At 41.5% G+C, this 21,569-nt stretch overlaps 1 protein-coding gene across 10 annotated transcripts in view; it reads right to left on the reverse strand.

The window, feature by feature from the left end:
• The window catches only part of NFAT5 (nuclear factor of activated T cells 5), a 54,458-nt gene that overhangs the window by 14,620 nt on the left and 18,269 nt on the right, over positions 1–21,569 (reverse strand). For 5 of the 10 annotated variants that reach the window (XM_085071275.1, XM_085071273.1, XM_085071274.1 and 2 more), the window contains exons 2-6: positions 20,780–20,905; positions 9,452–10,010; positions 5,408–5,600; positions 2,790–2,980; positions 1,815–1,987 (exon numbers count right to left, since the gene is read on the reverse strand). In XM_085071275.1, coding sequence (XP_084927401.1) covers positions 1,815–1,987; positions 2,790–2,980; positions 5,408–5,600; positions 9,452–10,010; positions 20,780–20,905 — 1,242 coding nt within the window. The other 5 variants (XM_085071277.1, XM_085071276.1, XM_085071278.1 and 2 more) reach the window with 5 other exon arrangements.

The raw sequence follows: 21,569 nt of genomic DNA on the forward strand, positions 1-21,569 counted from the left end.
AAAAGAGTAACTGGATTTAGGTTTGCTAACAAGTTAACAAAGCCTATTTAAAACACAGGCCTTAAATAAAGAGCCTGCAGCTCCTTAATGCCTTTTCTATGGTTTCAGGAACATTATTAGTTATAAAACACAACATGAACAGGCTCTGATGAGTATAAATGCAAACCTTGTTGCAAAGGCACATTACACATCTGTAGTAAGGTGTACGTAGCAAACCAACCCCATGTGATGTGCTTGAGGAGATGACTTACATTCAATAAATGACACATTTCATGTCATTTTGATCAGCCAACACTATTTATTTGGCCAAGGTCTACTGCAAGTCCCCATAGCTTCAGTGTAAGTTAAGACAGAAGCACAGAGTCCTGGAAGGAGCCTCAGGAATTCCCCTCAGCCTTCACACCGTGATCAGTTTTACCCACATATTCCCCAAAGAAACAAGTCTGACCAGAGTATTTTGTTTCTGTGTTCTAAGACTTCCAGCAGTGGAGACACTGTAAAATTCCTGGGCAATCTCTTAGCAACTTATACAATTGAGAAGATTTTCTTAGTAAGTGACCAAACCCCAGCCTGCCAAAAACCAAACCAATTTACTCCTTGCATCAAATACAGCTTTTTTTAGCTCAACAGCCTATTTTAAAATCAGTCTCTTAATGTTTCATCTCAGACTCTCAGCTTCTACTCACAATAGCAAGTTCTGGACTGTTTAATAAAACATCAGGTGATTTCCATTCCTTTTTCTTCTATGGCTGAAATAATTTTATCTTCAAGCAGGAAATTAATGATACAAACAAAAGAGATGAAGGAATGGCTTTCGGAGATTTTATAGAAAATGTTTCAATCTTAAATCTGAAAATTATTGTTATTAGTTACTCCATTACTGTAAGATACCATCGTGCTCTACTAACTGGAATGGAGTAGCAAAGATGACTGTATTTGTAAAAAATAACCACAAAAAGTCGGTTTTGCACCATGGAAAGAGCACAGTACAAGTGCCCAGGAGCTTGTCTACTCATTCCATCCATAGAGAAAAAGCTCTCCATCTTGTTCATCAAAGTGAGGGGTGGAACAAGATGAGCTCTAAGGTCCCTTCCAGCCCAAACCACTCCATGATTCCCTTTTCCCTGTTGGGCAGCAGAACCTCCCCAGCCAAGGCAGCCATCTGTGCTCATGCTAAACAGAGCAGTTTAATAAAGAGCTATAAAAAGTTTTGTTCTTGCACTGAACCAGAACAGATTCAGCCTCTGGCCCACACAAGGACCACAGCTGAGATAGCCAGGCTTGCTGAGTTATTGCAAGTCCTGTCTAGCACTGAAAGCTGAGGGATGAATGTGACAATACAGAAGAGACTCAAAGTTTTATCAATTGTATCAAAACAATCATGACAAAACCTGTGACATTTTAACAAGAAAAAATTCATTTAACTGAAGATCAGGAAATGCATAACTATTTTGTAACACTGGACTACAACTTTAACTAATACCCCACCACAAATAAAAATCAATCCACTTGATTTTAGATACAGCAATTCTGACATTATCACAGATTAATACAGGGTGGGTATTTTTCCCCCATAACATTTTCACAGAATCACAGACTCATTTAGGTTGGAAAATCCCTCCCAGACCATCGAGTCCAATCTGTGCCAAATCCCCACCTTGTCACCAGCCCAGAGCACTGAGTGCCACATCCAGCCACTCCCTGGACACCTCCGGGGATGGGGACTGCAAACCTCCCTGGGCAGCCCCTTCCAGTGCCTAAACCACACTAAAACCCAGACCCCTGTGCTCTCAGCTCTTTGGTTTGACACTCACTGCACAGGATTGGGGAAGAAGGTGTCTGCAGGGTCAGAGTGGAGCCATCCTTGCGCGTGATGTTGACACGAAAGACGAGCCGAGCGCGGGTGCTCTTCTTCTTGGAGCCAGCAATCCCTATTCTGGCTTCCACATCAGCATTCCTCAGCTTCAGGATTCCCACACAATCAACCCTAACAACACAAAACAGAGTTTCATAGTTTAGCAAGTTCAGCATCTTTAACAATCTCTTGAGTAATTTCATAAGCCGAAGTCAAAAGCCTTGAGGTAATTACTGAAATGTTGTTAGATTCCTTTTTATTTACATGAAATCTATGACCTTTTTCAATTTTTCATTCAACCCTGCCTAATTTGGATGATGTATCATGGGAGAAAGGCACATGAAAGCATGAATAAAACAGAAAGTGCAATATAATTCTGGTAGGCATTCAATTTAGAATCACAGCTCTTCATTCTTCCATCCCCAGGGCGAGATCTGTGTTTGTAAGATTATCGCTTCAAAATATTCTGCATTCACTTAAAGAAAGCAGGAGTAGAAGAAAACTTACTGTAGTCATATTATTTATGTTCAGTGGGACTTGGAAGTGACAGATACGTCCTCCCATAAGTGTGGTCCTAGGGGAGATGTACAGGGCCAGGTGAGTGATGCAGTGCTGGCTTTCAGACAGGCTCCACACAAAATGATTTAAAGCAAAAAACAGCCAAAAACATAAGAACAGTAGATGCAAACACAGCCTGATGTGCTAAAAAGAAGAATACTGCAATTTATCCAGGATTTTGGGTTTTGTGTCCCAAAAGCACAGGGACCACCTGGTATCTCATTTGAGTACACCACACTTCAAGCAAGAGCCGAGGAGCAGAGAGAGGAGAGTGCCAAGATGTTCAGACTTTACTAAAACCCATCCAATGGAAAAGGGAAATCAATTCCCAAGCCCAAGCTAATAAATGAAAACAATCATGGAAGGAGCTACTCACGCCAGTGTCATGTTGTTGCTCGGGTCCAGCCCCACCTCAATGACAGTGGTCCCCTCGATGTCCACCTCCTTGCAGGGCGTGGTGTTCCTGCCTGTCACCCTGCAGGCCTGGTAGAAGCCGTGGGGCTTCACGCGCCCCGAGTCGTTCCCCACAAACACCTGCAGCACCACGGGCTCGTTGTGGCCTTCCAGCTGCAACGGCAAGAGGGTCATTAGCACGAGGGATGATCGCTTTAATTGCTAATAGTTTGTTTTAAACCAGCCTGAATCCTGTCTGCCTTCAGACAGAATTATCCCAACTGTGACTCTCAGGTCTCTTAGAGCCTCCTACCCTCAGCCCAACTGTGACTATTCCCCTGTCTCTTCTCAGGATTCTCCTTTCCCCCCTGCCAGCATCTGCATCCACCAGTCAGTCAGGAAAGAGAACATTTCCTGGGGCTGATTCCAAAGGTGAAGAGGTTTCTCTGGTCAATACATGCACAGCCACTTATCAGTGGCATCCCAGGATCCCACCTTCATGCCAGATATATCTTGAAATTCTCCTGAAACCAGATTTAGAATTGTCCAACACCTGCAAAACCCCTGGAAGAGTCAGAATAGGATGGAGGGGAAGCAGGGGGAGGAATGGGATGATTGAATGGTCCAACCACACAAGCCCAGCTTTTCGTCAGACACCAAAATAAAAATTAAAAATGGTAACTTGACATCTCCTACTTAAAGTTAACAGTGTCAGGATTCACTGAAACACTTCATAAATAAGAGCAGGTCAGACATTTTAACATCCTCCTGCAATCCCGTGTGCAAGCCATAATTATCCCAGAACACGTCAGTGAAAAATACACTCATTTTTGTAACATCAACATGCTGGAATGGAACGGTTTGTGTCCTCTTAATGCTGATTTAATTAGCGGGATCCCACTGGTGCCACAGACTAAAAATACTCTGAGGTAAAACAAGTCTGGAGGTAAACCTGGACATTGTATTACAAAAGACATTCTCCTTCTTTTTAGGAAATAGCGAAGAAAAATACTCCAAGTGAAAAGAAACATTAGATTACTGCCAAATTCCTGGGCCAGAGATGGAAATTCCTTGCCAGAGCATTCTAGGAGATAAAATGAGTATTTTAATGTTTCCACTGCAATACATTTGTTGCTCAAGGATTTCTGGGAGACAGTGTTGTCTTTTGTCCCAGGCCTGGAAGCCCAGGAAAAACCTGCAGAAAGAAGCTCCAGTTTTATAAGGAGATGCAAATGAAAGCAGAATCCTCTGGAGAGCCTCTTGGGAGACTATTCCCTGACACACTTAAAAATGTAGTTCTGAAGTTCATAGCAAGTTTGAATAGAGGAAAAGAAGAAATAAACCAGCATGTCCAAGAGGAGCAAATAGCAAACATGATTGTCACAGATGAGCAAAGCCACAAGATCTCTGGAGCTGGCCCAGCAGAGGCACCCACATGGGAACCACAGGTATAGCTCACAACACAGAGCTCAACTGCCAATCTCTTGATTAAGACTTGGTTATACAATTTTAACATTGCATATTGATTGCAGACTCTACTTCTAAGCCACCAAGAGCAGAGTTTTTTTTAAATGGCCACAGAATCTGCTTCTCCTCCTCGGCCTGTGTTAGAGCCACGCACCTGAGCTGCACCCAAGCACAGATCTCTGCTGAGCACCAACATTTTTACACTGCTCTTCCCTATCTTTGAACCCCCTGAACAAAACAAAAAGCCCCCTTGCCCATAACATTTTTTTTCCCACTAGCTCAGATTTCCTGAATATTCACTGACTCATTTGTCTGTCCAGCCCGGGCAGAGTTTTATCTGCAGGGTGTGAACTCATCTGCCTACTGGTAAAGCAAACTGGAACTTCCAGGAATTCAGTAACATGAGACTCTTCCAAAGAGAATTTTCACTGATGGGTGCTAAACGGTAACTGGGAAAGGAATTAAAAGGAAATTCAAAGATGAACAAAGGCCCATTAAGAAAATCCACATAAATGAGCACTAAATCCCCATAGCAACTGGCCAATATGAATGGATTCTTTTCTTATGAAACTTTACTGGAGTTCTGCATTACTCAGGAGGACTGACTGATGGGCTGCTGGTGTTCCTAACACTGCTGAACAGGACTTTGAAGATAAGTCTATGTCTGTATTCTGTCAGCAGTCAGCACAAATTTTAAGGGCTGTATAACAAACAAACATGTCTTTGTGGAGCTGGTAGGTTAGTGAACTGCTTTGCTGCTTTCTCAAAGTGACTTACCTAAGAAAAAATATAAAATGAAATGTCTTTCACCCTCCTTATCTGTATGATAACTAATCTAGCCATCTACTTGCTCAACCTGCTAACCACACTCCTCCCAGTATGCCCAGTGTGCCATTTGCCATGGTGCCAGTGCAGTGCTGGCCAGGACTCAGTCCTCTGGTGACTCTTATAATCACATGTAGGAGTGTATTTGACATGAGTTGTTCTGTTTGTCACTCTAAGTCAAGTCCAGCCTTGCTCCTGGTGAGCCTCTCTACCACTTCCATTAGGAAACCTCCCCAGCCTGTTGAAGTGAAGCAGTTCCCCTCCCCCTGGAGCAGCCCTGGCAAGGCAGTGCCAGTGTCCCCAGCCTACCTTGACAGTGGGAAAGCCCTGCTGTGTCCTGTCCTTGACAGAGCCGCGGCTGCCCTCGGTCAGGTACCGAGCCCTGTGCTGGGTCTCCGGCTGCACCATGATCTTCAGCTCCTTCCCCTCACTCTTAGTCGGGTACTGACCACATAACATTGGGGTCTTCTTCCCTCCAGCTCCCTTCTGGTTCTCTGATGCTCTGGGAAGCCAAAGCACACCATCAAGAAGATGTTAGAAGCGGCACCCCAATAAAAACTCTCCAAATCACAGAAAAGCTAAAAAGGCAAAGAGTGTGTATTAATGGATGGAAGATTTGTAGTTGAGAGCAAACTTTGGAATTCTCTTTCTGCCAGAGAAGACCTGCAGGATGAAGAGGAATGGTGCTTCCCTGCCTCCTCCATCCAGAGCACATGAGAACTGCTTTTCAGAGAGCAAATATAAAGGAAGGGAAAAGCAATTAGCATCCAACATTGTTAACGAACAGAAGGCGGCTCATAACCTGCTTTTTCAGAGCCTAAGACACAGCCTGAACAAGCTGTTTTGCCGCTGTAACAAACACACACGTACACACACACTGGATGGATTTAAGGTTAAATGACATTCTTCAAACAGGAAAACAGCCTCATGCCTGTCTCCACCTCTACTTGTATATCCATGCAAACTCTAGCTCTGATTTCTGTCTAAACAGATTGATCAATTTATGTTAAAACCCAATCAGTTATTATAAAAGCTCTGGCATAATTGCACCAATGTTAAATCAGTGTATGCAAAAGGCCTTTCTTTCCAGGTGCCTTCCAAAAGATGTAGTGGCTTGTGCTCAGTTCCATAATTAAAACCAGGATGAAGGAGCCCTCCCAAGTTATCAGCACATGAGCCATTTTGTATTCCCTTCGGAGCACAATGGGAAATAACCCTTGATCCTACACAGACCAGGATTTGGTAACAAACCTGAAGTTCAAAAAACTACTTTCTCACTAGGAAATGCGAGCATGCCACAGTGCATCGTACAGGCAGGAGAAGTGCTACATCATTCATGCAAATTTCATATTTTTTTCCCAGCAAAATGTGGTTTCTAACAGCTACGGCCTGGGAAGAAAGCAGTTTTAAGTAACAGGAGTGAATTGCTTAAAAAACAAATCCTGTTTCAATGTGCAAGTTACGGAAGTAATTTATCCAGGGTTTTTTCTTTCTCAAAAAGGGTGAAAAGTGCTTTTTCTTCAAAATTGTTTACTGGGAGCTTTGCCACTGCATGAGGCTCTCACTGACGTGGAGCTGGGGTGACCCAGCTCTTCCCCAGCACCAGATAATTTACACTAACAACCATGATCCACACCTTTCCCAAAGCTCCTGCTGTGCACAGAGCAGCCTCTGGACACAGCACATGTCAGATTCCAGCCCTCCCCAGCTCTGGCCTGGCACTGCTCCTTCTGCCCCAGGAAAGGTTGGGCACTTTACCTCCCATTCCACCACAGCCCTGAAGTCATGGAATCATACATCAGTTTGGCCACAGTTAGCAGGGTGACATTAACACTGACCTCTCCAAGAGAACTGTACCCTTAAATTCCAATTACCTTAATTGTCAGCATACTAATATTTTATTGTTATATTTATGCAGAGAAATACTCCTCACAATTATTTTGAAGTCCCTCCTCTAGAAACTTAATCATTACTTTCAACCAGATTAGCCAAACCAGAAGGCAACTTGAAGCCTTCACCAGAACTTCTCAGTGGTCTTTCTCCTCAAAACACAAGGGCACATCACTTACACATACTTTCAATTAATGAATTTATTTTAATTCCATTTATTCGTATTGCTAATATTCACGCCTGTACATTTCATACACAAAATTTATTAATTTGATCATTACCAGACAAAATATCCTTTAATCTAGCACTTCTTTTTTTAAGAAGGATATAAATGGCAAGTCCTGTGACTCTACTTGAACAGATCTGAGTAAAGGCTGGCCTGGTCCTGCTCTGCCATCAGGGCAGACCTGAAAGTGAAAGTGAGACCACGGAAACCTGAGTCTCTGCCCTGAATCACCACCAATTCATCCACTTCTAAAAAGGCTTTCACAAATTCCAAGTTTCCACAGGAATATATTCTTTCTCTTCCTGGCTTTTAATGAGAACTGTGTCTTTAGGGGCAAATGCCATTTCCATTCACCACGCAGCACAGCAGCTCTCCTTGCTCTTTTCTTAAAGCCAAAAGTAAATGAACTCCTTTGGCTGAGCTCCACCAGGCTGGGGAGTTTAAAAAACTCCAGTCACTACGGTGACCCAGATTTGTAATGCCAAATCTCCATATTCCAATAGCAAAATTAAGTTTTCTAAGATCTTGGCCATTTCTGATGACAGAGCATTTATTTCCAAGGACAGTTCTGTTACCAGGGAGTTTTCCTGCAGCTCAGTCTGGCCTGTATGTGACACATGAGGAAAAATATTCCTTTCTTTCTGCCCTCTGCACTCACAGAACCCATGGATTTCCCTGGTTAGCCCCATGTTTTAGGAGAAGTTATGTCTTGTTCTTAGACCAAGACCTCATATATTCTTTCAGAGTTTTCAAAAGCTCCCTGAGATCACATTTACAGTGGCACAGTTCCTGCCTTTCCATACAGCTTTTCCCTGTGTAAGGGAGAGCCTGGTCCCTCGGAGCTGGGGAGGCACTTTCCTCATTCCAAGCTGCCTGGGGTCTACCAGCTACTAATTTTTTACTTTATTACCATTGATCTTTGCAGATGCAAACCCTGGGCATCATGCCCAGGAAGCAGCAGCACACTCAGGACATGTTCCCAGAACTGCTTTGCACAGTGAAATTTTAAGTATGGAACTGCACTGACCCTGGGAATACAGACTCCAGGCTCTTTCCCTTTGGGATATGAGAAGTTCATCAGCTTTGCCATCAGTCAAATTTTAATATTCACCGTTGCTGTGATGAACGTCAGAACGTACTGCAAGCACAGACACAAAAGTGAAACCAAAATGCACTCCTGCCCCAAAAAAAGCCCAAAACAAAAGAGCCAAATCTATAAATTTGACCATTTTAAAAGTACTAGAGCAGCAACAAGTTAAAAAATAAAATAAAATAAAAAAAGAAATGTTTCAACACACTCTCGCAAACTGATGGAATTTTCATCTTTAAGCAGCTACTGGAATGCACTTAGTGAACAGTGTGAAGTGGGAGATGAGGGGCCACCACCCAGGCGTGCCCACGCAGACACACGCACACAACCCAGAAGCACAGAGAGAAACAGCATTAGAGATTTATTTCTGAAAAAATCAAATACAGAAGTGAATTCACACGGAAAAACCAAAACCTGGTTCACCATATTGTCTTAACATTTCATAAAAAAGTAAAGCAAGTGATAATTTGAATTGTGAGAAATTTTAACGAGCCATTAACCATTAACTTCTACTCCCATCCCTATCTCTATCTGACAAATAGAGCAGCAGGTGAAGCTTACAGGCTGAAATCCTCACATAAAATCCTGCAAAAAACCATTCAGGGTGTGCCCATTCCACTCTGCCTTTCTTTTTAAATACATTTTCATTGCCATTTTATAAATGGAATTGTGTGGTCTTTTGGGAATTTCACTTAAAGAACAGAAGAGCTCATCAGCGCTGCATTTAATGGCTGCAGGAAAGTTTAGCTATATCTTCTAAATAAAGATTAACGAGTCTAATGAGAACTTATCACGGAATCATGGAGTGGTTTGTGTTGGAAGGGACCTCCAAGAGATCCAGTTCCATCCCCTGCCATGAGCAGGGACACCTTCCACTATCCCAGGTTGCTCCAAGCCCTGTCCAACCTGGCCTCGGACACTTCCAGGGATCCAGGGGCAGCCAGAATTTCTGGGGGCAGGAAGAACTTATCCTGGCTAGGACATGACAAGGACAGCAGAGAAGGGAGGGGTTTATGTGAGAGCCTGGGCAGAACATTTGCCAGGGCACGGGGGCACTTTTATTAGTTTGGGTTTACATATTGAGATAGAACGTTTTTTCTTTTAAACAAAACCAAAAAAAAAACCAAAAAAAAAGACAGATACCAACCCATTTCCTGCTTTTGAGTTGCTTTTGCTGTCCGTGCTGAGCTGAGAAAGGACATAGTGAGGCGCTTTGGCACTGTCGGCATCAAAGATATCCATGTTGGACTCTTCGCAATCTCGGCGTTTGATCCCTGGCCTCTGCTTTGGGTTGCGTTTGCGCGATTTACGTGGCACCTCAGTGTTATCATTGTAGGAACTGGTACTCATGTTACTGAAGTTGGAGGGTGAATCCTCCATCCACATACTGCAGCTCTGTTCTGACTCCAATCCACAGCCCTCATCCTGGCAGGACATCCGGCTGTTGTCCAGCAAGTCCTCGGGTGGTGGCGAGATGTACAGGACTGTGTGGCGCTTCGGCGTGGCCGGGTGCTGCTGGGCTGTGTTACTGGTTATCTGCTGCTCACTTACCCCTCGGGTACTTACCCCCACGGCCGCGGAGCAGCTCTCCACTTGCATAGCCTTGCTGTCGGTGACTGAGGTAGAGTAAATGGTAGGGCTGGAAGAGGTGGTAAAGGAGCTGCAAGCACCGCCCATGGAGGAAGAGGAGGGAGCTGAAGAAGCATCTGCGGTGTACAATTCACAAGTAAATACAGGAGCCGTGGCGCGGCGTGCGCTGGCTATAGCAGTCCCAGTGAGATCAAGGTGATTTAGGAACCGATTGCTTTCCCCCGAGAAATGTTTGGAATTTGGTTCGGTTTTGGAATGGAAGTGCTTAAAGCCATACAGCCTAGCCAATACTTTGGAAATGTCCAAACAGATCTTAGCACGATCCACTGTAATCAAATTTTTTTTATGACTTAATGTTAATTCGTACAAATGGCTGCGAGTAAACAGAGCTTTCATTGCCTCAGCTGGACTAATTATTGGTGTAGAAGCCATTTCATCTAAAATAGCCCCAAAGCAAAACGCTTATAATCCACATTCAATGCCAATTAAACCATTTATTGTTGGAAAATTTTAATTTCTTTTTTTTGAAAAATATGGGACTGTGCTTAGCCACAAAATATTAAAATAAGTTTCTAACCTATGAAGCAGAGAACTACAGGTCATTTTTAATGCAGACACTCCCTGCTTCAGAGGCAAATCCTGGAATAAAAATATGAGAAAATAAATGAGAAAAAGAGCTGCTGATTATTCCATCATAAATGAGAAATAAAATATAAAATCAACTGAGTTGGTAGGCAAAATGGAACTGGTATCAGTCACTATGAGTGAGCTGTTGATTTTGAAGGTTCAATTCAGGGATGAAATATCTGTGTTGGAGACACGCTGATCCAAGGACTGGGAATTTCTCTAATTTCACTCGTTCAGTCACTGGGACCAATTTCTCTCAGATTTTATTGGTCCTTTCCACAGAGATAGCTTGGGACAGACCTCTGAAAAATTGACATTAAACAGGAGATTTCCAACACTGTGACTGCAACTTCTCTAGAGCTCCTAGAGCTCAATCTGGTTTAGAAACGTGAAAATTATTGAACCAAACCCCTGAGGATTTCTGGAGAACATCACAATCGTTCCCATTGAAGAATTTTGAAGGACAATCAGTGGAATAGGTAAGTTCAATATTCGAGGGGAAGCAGGCCAGACAAACATATGTACTTATGTATTCATTTCAATCAGCTGTAGCTCACTGGGGAATAACTGAACTGAATTTTGCAGTCAGATTTCAGCTTCCCATGGGGAAACCCAGTTTTCTGTATTTCTGCACTGCCACCCACACCTGATAAAACAGAAGCACTGAAATAACCTAATTTTGGAAACAAATTGTACATTAAATATATACATAATAATACTATATGTTTGTTCAGCTAGTTACTGCTGTCATACAGGTAATCCCTATTACTAAGATTCCTTCTTGCTGCTTTGGGATTTTTTCAAAGTCCAAAATATTGTAATAGTCTCTCAAGTCTAAAAGGTTTAGAGACAGCTGGACTATTTCATACAGTTTTAGTTACTTAAAAGTAACAGAATAAAGTATGTTCAGCCATGATATAGACATTTAATTAACAGTAAAACTCAGGCAACCTTCCTATACTGGGAATTACTTGGAGTATCAATGACTGATGATAATTCTTAAATCATTACTGTTTCCTACAGCTTTTCTGTGCTAAATAAATGTAAAAGCAAACTCACACCACTTCACAGACTGTCAAATTTAGTGGTCATTACAGTTTATCAATAAACTATTCTGCCTTCCCCGAGTCTCCCAGTGAACCAGGAGCAGCTGAATGATACCAGTTCCATTTTCCAGCTTGTTCTTTGGCAAATACAGTGGCTGAAATTGGAGAATTCAGTCACTTTGCATTCCAATTTAAAGGCAAATTTCTCCTTTCTATATCATGCATTAATGCAATGCTTCTTTCAAAAACATTTCTAGGATTGGCAAGAACTATTAAATCTAGATATTCTTTCCAGTGACAATATTTAGGAGCTGATTTGCAGCCACTTTGAGTTGAGACAGCCCGTTGCTATTTGGGATGTTTGTTTTGGCAGAGAGGATTAGTTTCCATCCATCATTTATACCTCCAAAGAGAAGCAGAAGTGTGCCCAGGGAGCCCCTGGAGCACCCAGCGAGCTGCAGGACGGAGGGTGCTGAATCCCAGGATTTGCCCCAGGAAAGGGCAGGGAATGGAATTCAGGGAAGAGCCCGAGGCAGTGTGGGCACATCAGGGTCTGTGGGACAAGGACTCAGACCATGAAATCATCACACACATGGACAGGCAGCAGGACTTCCACTGCAGGATTCCTCCTCCAACTGATAAAGATCAGATTTATCTTTTCCCATCAATCCCAGGAGTGTAAGAAAACCTTGGACACTCCAGGCTCAGCTCTGTACACCAAGCACGAGGCTCAGCAGGTGTGTCAGTGCATCTCCTGGCCAGGAATGCAAAACCCGCATTTTTCCCTCACTTTCCTAGGGAAAAAAATAAATATATCACTGAACCAAATGCTTTTTCAGCACAAAGCTAAAAGAGCTGGTGATGGTAGTGTTGTTTCAGGGTGCAGCACTGTGTAATATTATCATTATTGCAATGGCATCATTATTGCTCTCCAAAACAATTTCTCATCCTTTCTTTTCCTAGAAGTTAAAAGGTATTTATATGTACGAATATGTGTATGGGGCTTTTATACTTTTAAAAAGTAAGCAAACATTGTCCATTCTAAATTGGTTACACTCTCCTCCATTTATCAGAGATGCCCCTGTGTAATTATAAGATTAGATAATGGAAATAAATCCAAAGTGAACAGTAATAGCAAGAAAACCTCTGTTTTAGACTTATATAATACATTAATGCCATTACCACCCATAAATAAGAAAGCATGATAAATATTACAGCAAATGGAATAAACTGGCTGTACTGGAACAGTCAAATACAAAGATTTAAAAACTTTTTGGGGGATAAATCAGATCAATTAGTGATTTTTCAGTAACATTTTAAGTTATGGAAATACTAAGGAACAGTGAAATCTGTGTTTTCTCAGAGTCTGCAGGCCTTCAGCCAACTCATCTTCCTTTGAACTAATAAATAAACTGGGTCAATCAAATAAGAATTCATGAAGTTACTGCAATGAATAAACAGTGCTTTACATGGCTCCCATTTGGGCTCATCATTTTATTCCAAAGCCAGTGACATTTGTATCTGACACCCAAAGGAGATTTCTTGGATGAACATGCTGCATTTTGGAAAAAAAATTAGTCCGTAATTTTAACTTGTGTTACTTTACAAGGTGAGAGCATACACACACCTTCCCCAGTTTGAGGAATAAATTCTTTTTATTTTACTTTCTTTAGACACATACTAAAGGGAGTTGTTACAGGTGGCTCATGATTTGCAATTTAACAGTGCGTGCAAGGACAAATACAGATGTGTATTTTTAAGTGAGTAGGTACATTTTGAAATAGAAGACTGAATATATTTCATTTAACACAGTCTCAAAATCAAACTTGCTTTCAGAGCAATGACACTGAACAGAAGCCAAGTGCTTGTCATGACAAGTGTGCAGCCTCAGGAACAGAAATGAAATGTGCACCAGCATCCCAAGGTGGGGTTTATTTTTTCTCCTTTTTTCAATAAAAAACAAGAGAAAAGAATATTCCACATTAGAGCAACTGTGATCACTGTTGAAACTAAACCTCCTGAATCTCTTCACTGCCATCACTGTAACATGAAATGGAGCTGGAAGAAGTAATTCAGATTTTGTTGCCTGTGCTACAAGCTTTTTCTCCCTAAAAGAGGCAGAATTGTATCAGTCAGTCCAGCACAAGGACTAAAAGTAAGGGAGCACATAGCAAAGAGTGTCCCTGTGAGCAAACCAGGGCAAGCTTTTTTTTCAGTACCAAAAAGTACAGAAAATTTATTACCTCCTACATTAGCAACCAAGGCAATGACATATTTCCTAGATCCTATTCTCCTGTGCAGTCAAACAAGGCATTCAGCCTCTAACAAAAAGGGTTAGAAAGGCAGGAGAGAGAAAAAAAAAAAATCACTACTTGGCATTGAGGGAGTCTTTTTAGGTAACACTTCTGTGGAGCCAATCCTGAAATCCTTGTTCACTCTTTTCAAACACCCTTAAATACAACAAGGATTACCAAGTCCTCAAAGAGAAACAGTGTCCTGATGACTTTGCTCTTTCATTACAAAAGCAAGTCATTTCCCAGGCTGGAAAGCTTAAGATTGCAAAGACAAACTGGAGATATTTTTGGTTTCACAAGTTTTCCAGCCACCTGTGCATGGACAGCCAGGACAAGCAAAAAGCCATTAAAGAACTAATTTTTCTCTCGGAACCTCCCCTGCATCCCATGGTATCCTCTGTGCTGTGTGCAGGAAACAAGTGTCAAAAATGAAAACTCACCCACACGGTGAGGACTAAGTGGTGTATAAACGCAATATGTGAAGTATAACTTCTATTAAATGTGTTCATTTACCTTACATGTCATGTCCTTGGTAAGATCTTTTTATGTTAATTGGTTTATTTGAACCCCTGGACACAGAAGAACAATTTCAGAACAGACCCAAAAGGAAACTGTGCAGAATTTCCACCATCGACCTTTGTGTTGTCAAAGGTTTTAAAGGTAAAACCCAGAACTTACAAAGTGGCTGCAAACCTGCTTTCAACACCTCACATGCCAAACTTGGGGTTCTACTTTTCTTCTTCTTGTATTACTGATGTCATGTCAAAAACTTTTCCAAAAAGTTTAGTTTCAAATCAGTATCAATCCACTATTCAGAAATAAACAAAAAAATTAAAAATAAATTTTAAAAAAAGGAAAAAAAAAGAAAATAAAAAAGAAAGAAAGAAAAGAGACTTATGAAGAAGTCTGAAAACAAGACCGACCTATACCCTGGGTGAGATTGGATGGGTTAAGTGTCTCTGGCACTATTTGTCTTCACTATTGACAGACACTGTCACACAACCCACCACTCGATGCCTGTCTCTGAATGGCGAAGCTAGAATGCAAGTTAAGTGTATTAATAGAGAAAAAAACTAGCATCCCAGCAAATATCATAAAGCAATCCAATTCACCAGTTATTAAACACACTCAGATTCAAGATAGGTAGGTTAATTTAATTTACATTAAGCCCAACAGTGTAAATTCCCCTTTACATTCCCATGCTGACCCAAGCAGTGTATTATTATTATACTTTGGGTAAATACATCAATCAATGGTTTGGTTATGACTCCCATTACTTAATTAACACTCAAGTTGAGGTATCTAAGGAGGACTTTTGTTAGTGGCTCACACACACCAATTCCATGGATCTTACATCCTTCCCACTCAGTGGCACAGGGCTGATTCCAAGCAAGCAGAACTCTGGGATCCTCAGCTGCTCTCTCCAAGCTCTGCCTGCCTCCCCTCAGCTCCTCCCCAGTCTCCCTGGATCAGACATCAGGACTGATGGATCTGGCAAAGAACACCTCAATTTAAGAAGACTATTTGAATTTTTAAATATAGGGTTGGGTTTTTCCTCAGAAATCAAGAACTGCTCTTGGCCTTCACAATGTCAATGCTGCTGCAGAAGGAGGTGCCCAAGCAGAGGCACAATAGGACTGTTCTTGCCCCTCACTGCCTTGTTTTTCTATTATTCATTAAAGAACAAGGAATTTAATGCCCCAGAGTAATTCTCAAGTCTTTCTGATCTAATAATAGGAGCCATTTAATGCAAGAAATTGTATTTTAAAAAAACCCTCAAAGAATGATGAAATAGCTTCTGTTTGAGGAGTTCTAGAGAATTGGGTTTACTGACTGTATTAAATTCATGAAGATTGAAAACAAACCTAATTTAGAAAAAAAGATGTGAACTAGACATGAAATTCATGAAGACTGAAACCATTAAAAGAAAGAGGAACTAGACATGAACACCAATATAAATATGGAATTTTAAGGAAGCTCATGCAGCAGGAACATCCTGAACACACACACAATTCTGTACAGCTGGGATATTCCAACTTAATTTGGGGCAAACATATCTAAAATGCTTCCATAAAATGGAATGATGAAGGAACCTCTCCAAGCTAAGCTGACCCTCATCACAGCCTGGCCTCTCCAGACTGGGCTCCACCATGGCTCCTTCGGGACATGACACTTCCAGGAGAAACCCATGGAAGGTGAGTTTTGAATGAGCATTGGGGTCTGCTTGAAGCTCATCGTGTAAGAAAGAAGTATTTGACCTGTGACCAAAGCAAGCAGGCTGCAGACAGAAATCCCTGGAAGACATCCTCCTGGAAATGACAGGAAAGCATTTCCAACTGGGAGGGTGGTGGGAAGAGGAAGGGAAAAGCCTACAAAGAAACTGAAGTTTTTACAGGCATTGGAGACCAACCACAAAGAAGAATCTTTTTTTCTGCTCATTTGTTTACAGTGTGCAATCGTAAGCCCAGGATAAGAGAACTAGGGACAGCACTGAGATCCCCTTTGAAATCTCTGCTAATTATTTCTGTATCAACAGGAAAAACTGACTAATGACACCAGGAAGGACAATAAATGGACAAAATATTTTCATTAAAAATAAAAACGAAGAAGCCTGACAAGCTACTCAGGAAAAACTAAACCAAAGCAAACCCATCTCCATTTGGAGGCTTTATTAGAATCTTCAGTTTGAGGATTATGAAAAGCCTTATTTTGGCAGCAGAAAACATGACACCTTAACACCCAGTTTCTACCCCACAGGTGATGAAGGTATCTTTATCCATGTCTCTGTTGTAGTAGCTGAGAAGAAAAGCCTTATTTTCATAATTAATATGACCAAAGATGCTTATGGCAATATTTCAATAACAACTCTGAACAAAAAAGCCAATTGCAGCTGCCTGAGACAAGTAGATTGTCCCTTTAATTAAAAAGAAGCATAAAATTGATCACAAAAAGGTAGTTTCATCATTTACCTACTTTTCTCCTAGGATGTAATCATAGGCATTTGGGAGCCACTACAGAATTCACTACATCACAGATTAACTGTATCCCAGTATGAAGAATGCAAAAGAGATCAGTAAATGCATTTCAATAGCACAAAATCTGTTCCCCTTTTGCTGCAGCAGGAACACCTCTCTGCAGAATTAAGAACTGGAAACTGGACAGCAATACAAAAAATATAGAAGTATATATATATATGTATTTGCCTCTGTGGGAAATGGAAAGCAGCTTGAGAGATCATCAACAAGCTGAAGCATCTCATTCCAAGTTTTGCTGCAGGAAGAAGGAGGGATGGGGAGAAGGGAAGTGACTTTGTGTAACAGCTGACTGGGGTTCAGAAGGTTTGAGCATTCCTTGCACTGGCGACAGAAGATGAAAAACCAACACTCATTTAAAGAAAATGGTTGAAAATATTCCTGATCATCCTCAAAACACAAGAACTGTGTGCTGGAAAGACATCGTTGAGAAAGGACTTAAAATGGCAGACTGAATTTTAAGCATTTTGAGGTTCAAGGTGTCTTGATCAACACCAAAAAACTGTTCAGCCTTTCAGAACCAGCTGAGAAGAGGTTCAAGCATCACTCGTTGCAACTGAAGCTCACAAACACTGTCCAGGAGCACTGGGAAAGCTTCAGGCACATTTATTTCATGTAAAATTTCCAGGCACAGCACACAATGACATTTCTCAGCATGACACCCTCATGCATTTCCAGAGTCCTGAAGATGATTCATATTTAATGTGTTTATGGTGCTGTATCAGGCAAAATCTTCCTTTTCCTGTCCCCTGAACAAAGACACTAGAATTCAAGTGGCGAGCACAGAGAAAGGTTTCCAGGGATAAAACCAAATCCTTTCACTCCCTTCTGCATTCCAGAAGAACTACAGAGTTAGAAGCTTGAGATAGCAGCTCAAAATCCCAGAGTTCTATGAAATCATACTCGCCTGTTTGATATTCAGAGAGTGGGTAACACCTCTTTTGTCTGGATTAATGAATAGGAGATACACATTTATTAACAAATTAATGAAAATTCAATCAGCGACATTCCATTTTCATACTCTTACAACTGTTCTGTAAATCACAAAACGAATTTCCAAATGGAAGAAGAACTAGAAGTCTGTCCCTTTGAGGTCATTGCTGCTAAAACCAGCCCATCCTGCTCCTCCAAAAAAACAGGAGTTAACTGCAGCAGTATTTTCAACTTGTAATGTGATTTATATGGGACAAAAATCTCACACCAAGGTGACAGAAAAGCCTTGAGTAAGCTGAATTTCAGACAGATATTTCCTTACTCTGTGTTTCAGGAAGCAGAGAACAAGCTGTGTGAACTACTAGAGGAGTAGCAAAAAGCTCTGAACACTCTGGATCAATCCCTGCCATGGAATCCTCTCATTATCCACAGTAATCAGATCTGCAGGGGAATTCTACTTGGTGAGCTAATTTTTCAAATTAGGCCCTCCTTTTAAAAACAAGGGTAAATGAGATTACCTACAGCACTATGCAGACTGAACTATCATTTCCCTCTTATTCCTAAAAAAGGAGGTTTTAAGGCAAGTAAGAACAGACAAAAAACCCAGAAAGATTTACACAAAACAAGGGAAATATTTCAGACACAGAACAAGAGGTTGCCACTCCTTCCTCTGTACCCTGCTCCTAATACAGCATCAGCTCCCCAAAAATCTGCCTACAGACTGCTACTAAACATTTGATGCAGGCAAATGATATTCAATCTTAACCTTTTGAAATATAAGTGTAAAATGTATGTTTGTTTCCCTGTATAAGCACTTGGCTTGCACAAAGCCCAGGATGATTTTTCTGTGAAGAAACCCCAGCCAGACCTCTTGTTACTATTCCAGGCAGGGTAACACAGACTGAGAGTGTGGTGGCAGCTTCTCAAAGACACTGCAGAAATCCCAAAACAATTAAAGAAAATAGCAAACCACCTCTTTCTCTACCAACATGGTACAACTACAGCAAAGAACACAGCCAGAACGAGCCACGTTCAAACCAGCAGTGGAAACAGAGCAGGTCTTTGCTCCTCTGCAGTTTTGTCTTGTTGGATGGGGCAGTTTGAACAGAATTTTTAACAACTGTCCCTCCAGGCCCTTATCCCAAGTCCCTCTCCAGGCCTCCTGAAGCCCATTTGGGCATTGGAAGGGCTCTACAGTCACCCTGCACCCTTCTCTTCTCCAGGCTGACCAATCCCAGCTCTCAGCTCAGTGTCAGCTGTCTTTGTCACCCTATGTGGTCTCTGACATTGAAATGGTGAATGATCCGTGGTGGTTCATAGGTGAATGATCAGGTCTCCTTTCAGTGTTAACAAAAAGCCTCAACATTAATTTTTAAAGTTTTCAATTCCAGAAATTTGTGCTGCAGTTTAACCCAAACACATCGAATGCGTCTCAGGTTTTTTAAAGGATCTGGACTGGCTGTTGGCAGACACCAAATACCTGGAGGCAACAGACTTTTAGTTCCATCCAAGTTTTTAAGTCTTTTCTGTTAGGTACAGAATTAATTAGCAGTTCAGGTCTGTCTGTGGATTTAGAGTGTAACAGGGTTTGTGGGGTGGTTTTGTTCAGTTGTTTTTAAAAGAATGCATGTTTCTACAAGATTTGGTTGCTGCTGTCTATGAACCAAACCCATCATTAAGCATCTTGATTTTAGTGCCCAAATTATTTTTTTAGTAAGTGATATAAAATATCAAATCCTTTCAATATAATAAAAGCACCAAATTCTTTCAATGACCAAGTTCCACTGTGCACAGTTAAATCCACAGGTTCTCAGGAGAGGTCTGGCAAAACATGAATGGTGAGCAGTGCTGTAAAGTTTCTCTGACAAACCTACAACCCTTTCAGGTTCTGATCAGGATTCTTGGACCATGCAAATCTGGGAAACATTCTCACACAAACATTTAATGCATATGAACTCAGAGAGAGAGAAAAAGGAATAATGCAGCTATCTGAATCCTCACCCTACAGACATTTTTTTCTCAAGCAACAATTTAAGGCCAATTAGGAAAGTGGAACATGATCTTGTAAGAAATATGGGAATCAAATTATGAAAAAAAAAACCTTATCCAGTGAAGGGAGATGCATCTACAGTGGGCAAAATGATCTTTTTTTCCCCATTGCACACATGTTTGCTAATATATACAAGTAACTGACAAGAATTCCAGATGCAAGCCAGCATTGAGGCTAATCTCCCAAATCACAGCTTTGTCACCAGATCCTCACTTTTTTATGTCTAATGAAGATCAGTGAGAGTCTTTAAAATCTAGAACATGGCTGGGAGTAAGAAAAGGATGCAGATTAAAAGGTCATGCCTCTTTTTAATATGCTGTCAATTAGAAAAATAACTACACTGGTGATTTACAGAGTTCCAGCTGACATACATTATATCCTCGTGTACTTGAGGATTTTTTAGCACATCACACTAGAGATGTGTGTGAAAGGAGTTTAAATACTACACTTCCTCGGGCCCCAATGGAAAACATGACCTTTTCTTCCTCCTTACATTTTGGTAAAAGCTTCATGGCCCAAAATGTCATCTCCCATTCCATTTTTATCCTAACTAGAATCCGCTGGTTTAGTAAGTCAGCATTCCGCCTTAGTTCCAAACAGGGATTTATTCCCTTGGAAGACAGAGTGCATTCTAGGAGTTAACTGCCTGTGTGGCATAACAGAAGAGAGGAATAGATAATTTCTTTCTTATGGAGCTGTATATATGAAACACAGCGACCATTAACATAAAATACCTGACGCTTTTGATCACCCAGCTGAATTATACCACCTACATTCTCCTAGAATGAACTCTGTTACTTCTCCACGAGCTCTTTTTTACGCTCAGAACTTTGCCAGCACTGTTCATGTTGGCCAGAACGTTACAAACCTTAAGAAAACACCAGAATAAAGGAGAGTCCTTACCAGCAGCAACTACAGCTGGAGGCGGCGAACCGGCCTCGCCACCGCTTGTTTGGCTCATGGATGCTATGGATGTTTCTCTGGAAGGTGGTAACTGCAGCTCCTTTGGGAGAAGGTCATAGACAGATTCTGTGGAACAAGAAGAACTTAATCAAAAAGTCACCCATGTCCTCTACAAGAAAAGAAATAATGTTTTTGCCTAAAAGATATGAACCATAACCCAACCCTTTCAGAACCTTTGGAAAAAGTTACGGTAAGCGCTTGGAAATAATAGCATGGAAAAAAGTTATTTCAGAAAACAAACAAACATTAAGATGCACATTCTGAAGACTGAAACAAAGGACACAAACTTGTTCAAACAAAGAAATAATTCACGAACTTCCAGAGAAACTGTTCTCATCCAGAACAAACGGCTGAGGACAGCACATTCCATGAGAATCCAAGACAAACCTGTCCTCAGAATTCCAACTGTGCAGCTGACTTCCTAAGGAAAAGAGCCTAATTTAGCACCATCATCCATACAACATCCTATAAAGTCTTAGAATCACAGACAGGTGAGCGCGGAGAGGGATCTCAAAGCTCATCCCATTCCACCTCTGCCATGGGCAGGGACATGTTCCACTGTCCCAGGTTTCTCCAAGCCCTGGCCAGCCTGGCATTGGACATTTCCAGGGATCCAAGGGCAGCTGCTCTGGGCACTCTGGGCCAGGGCCTCCCCACCCTCACAGCTAAGAATTCCTTCCCAATATCCCATCTCACCCTGCCCTCTGGCAGTGGGAAGCCATTCCCCGTG

This window comes from Lichenostomus cassidix, chromosome 11 (assembly GCF_008360975.1).
Source record: "Lichenostomus cassidix isolate B80296 chromosome 11, HeHo_3.0, whole genome shotgun sequence".
NCBI lineage: Eukaryota > Metazoa > Chordata > Aves > Passeriformes > Meliphagidae > Lichenostomus > Lichenostomus cassidix.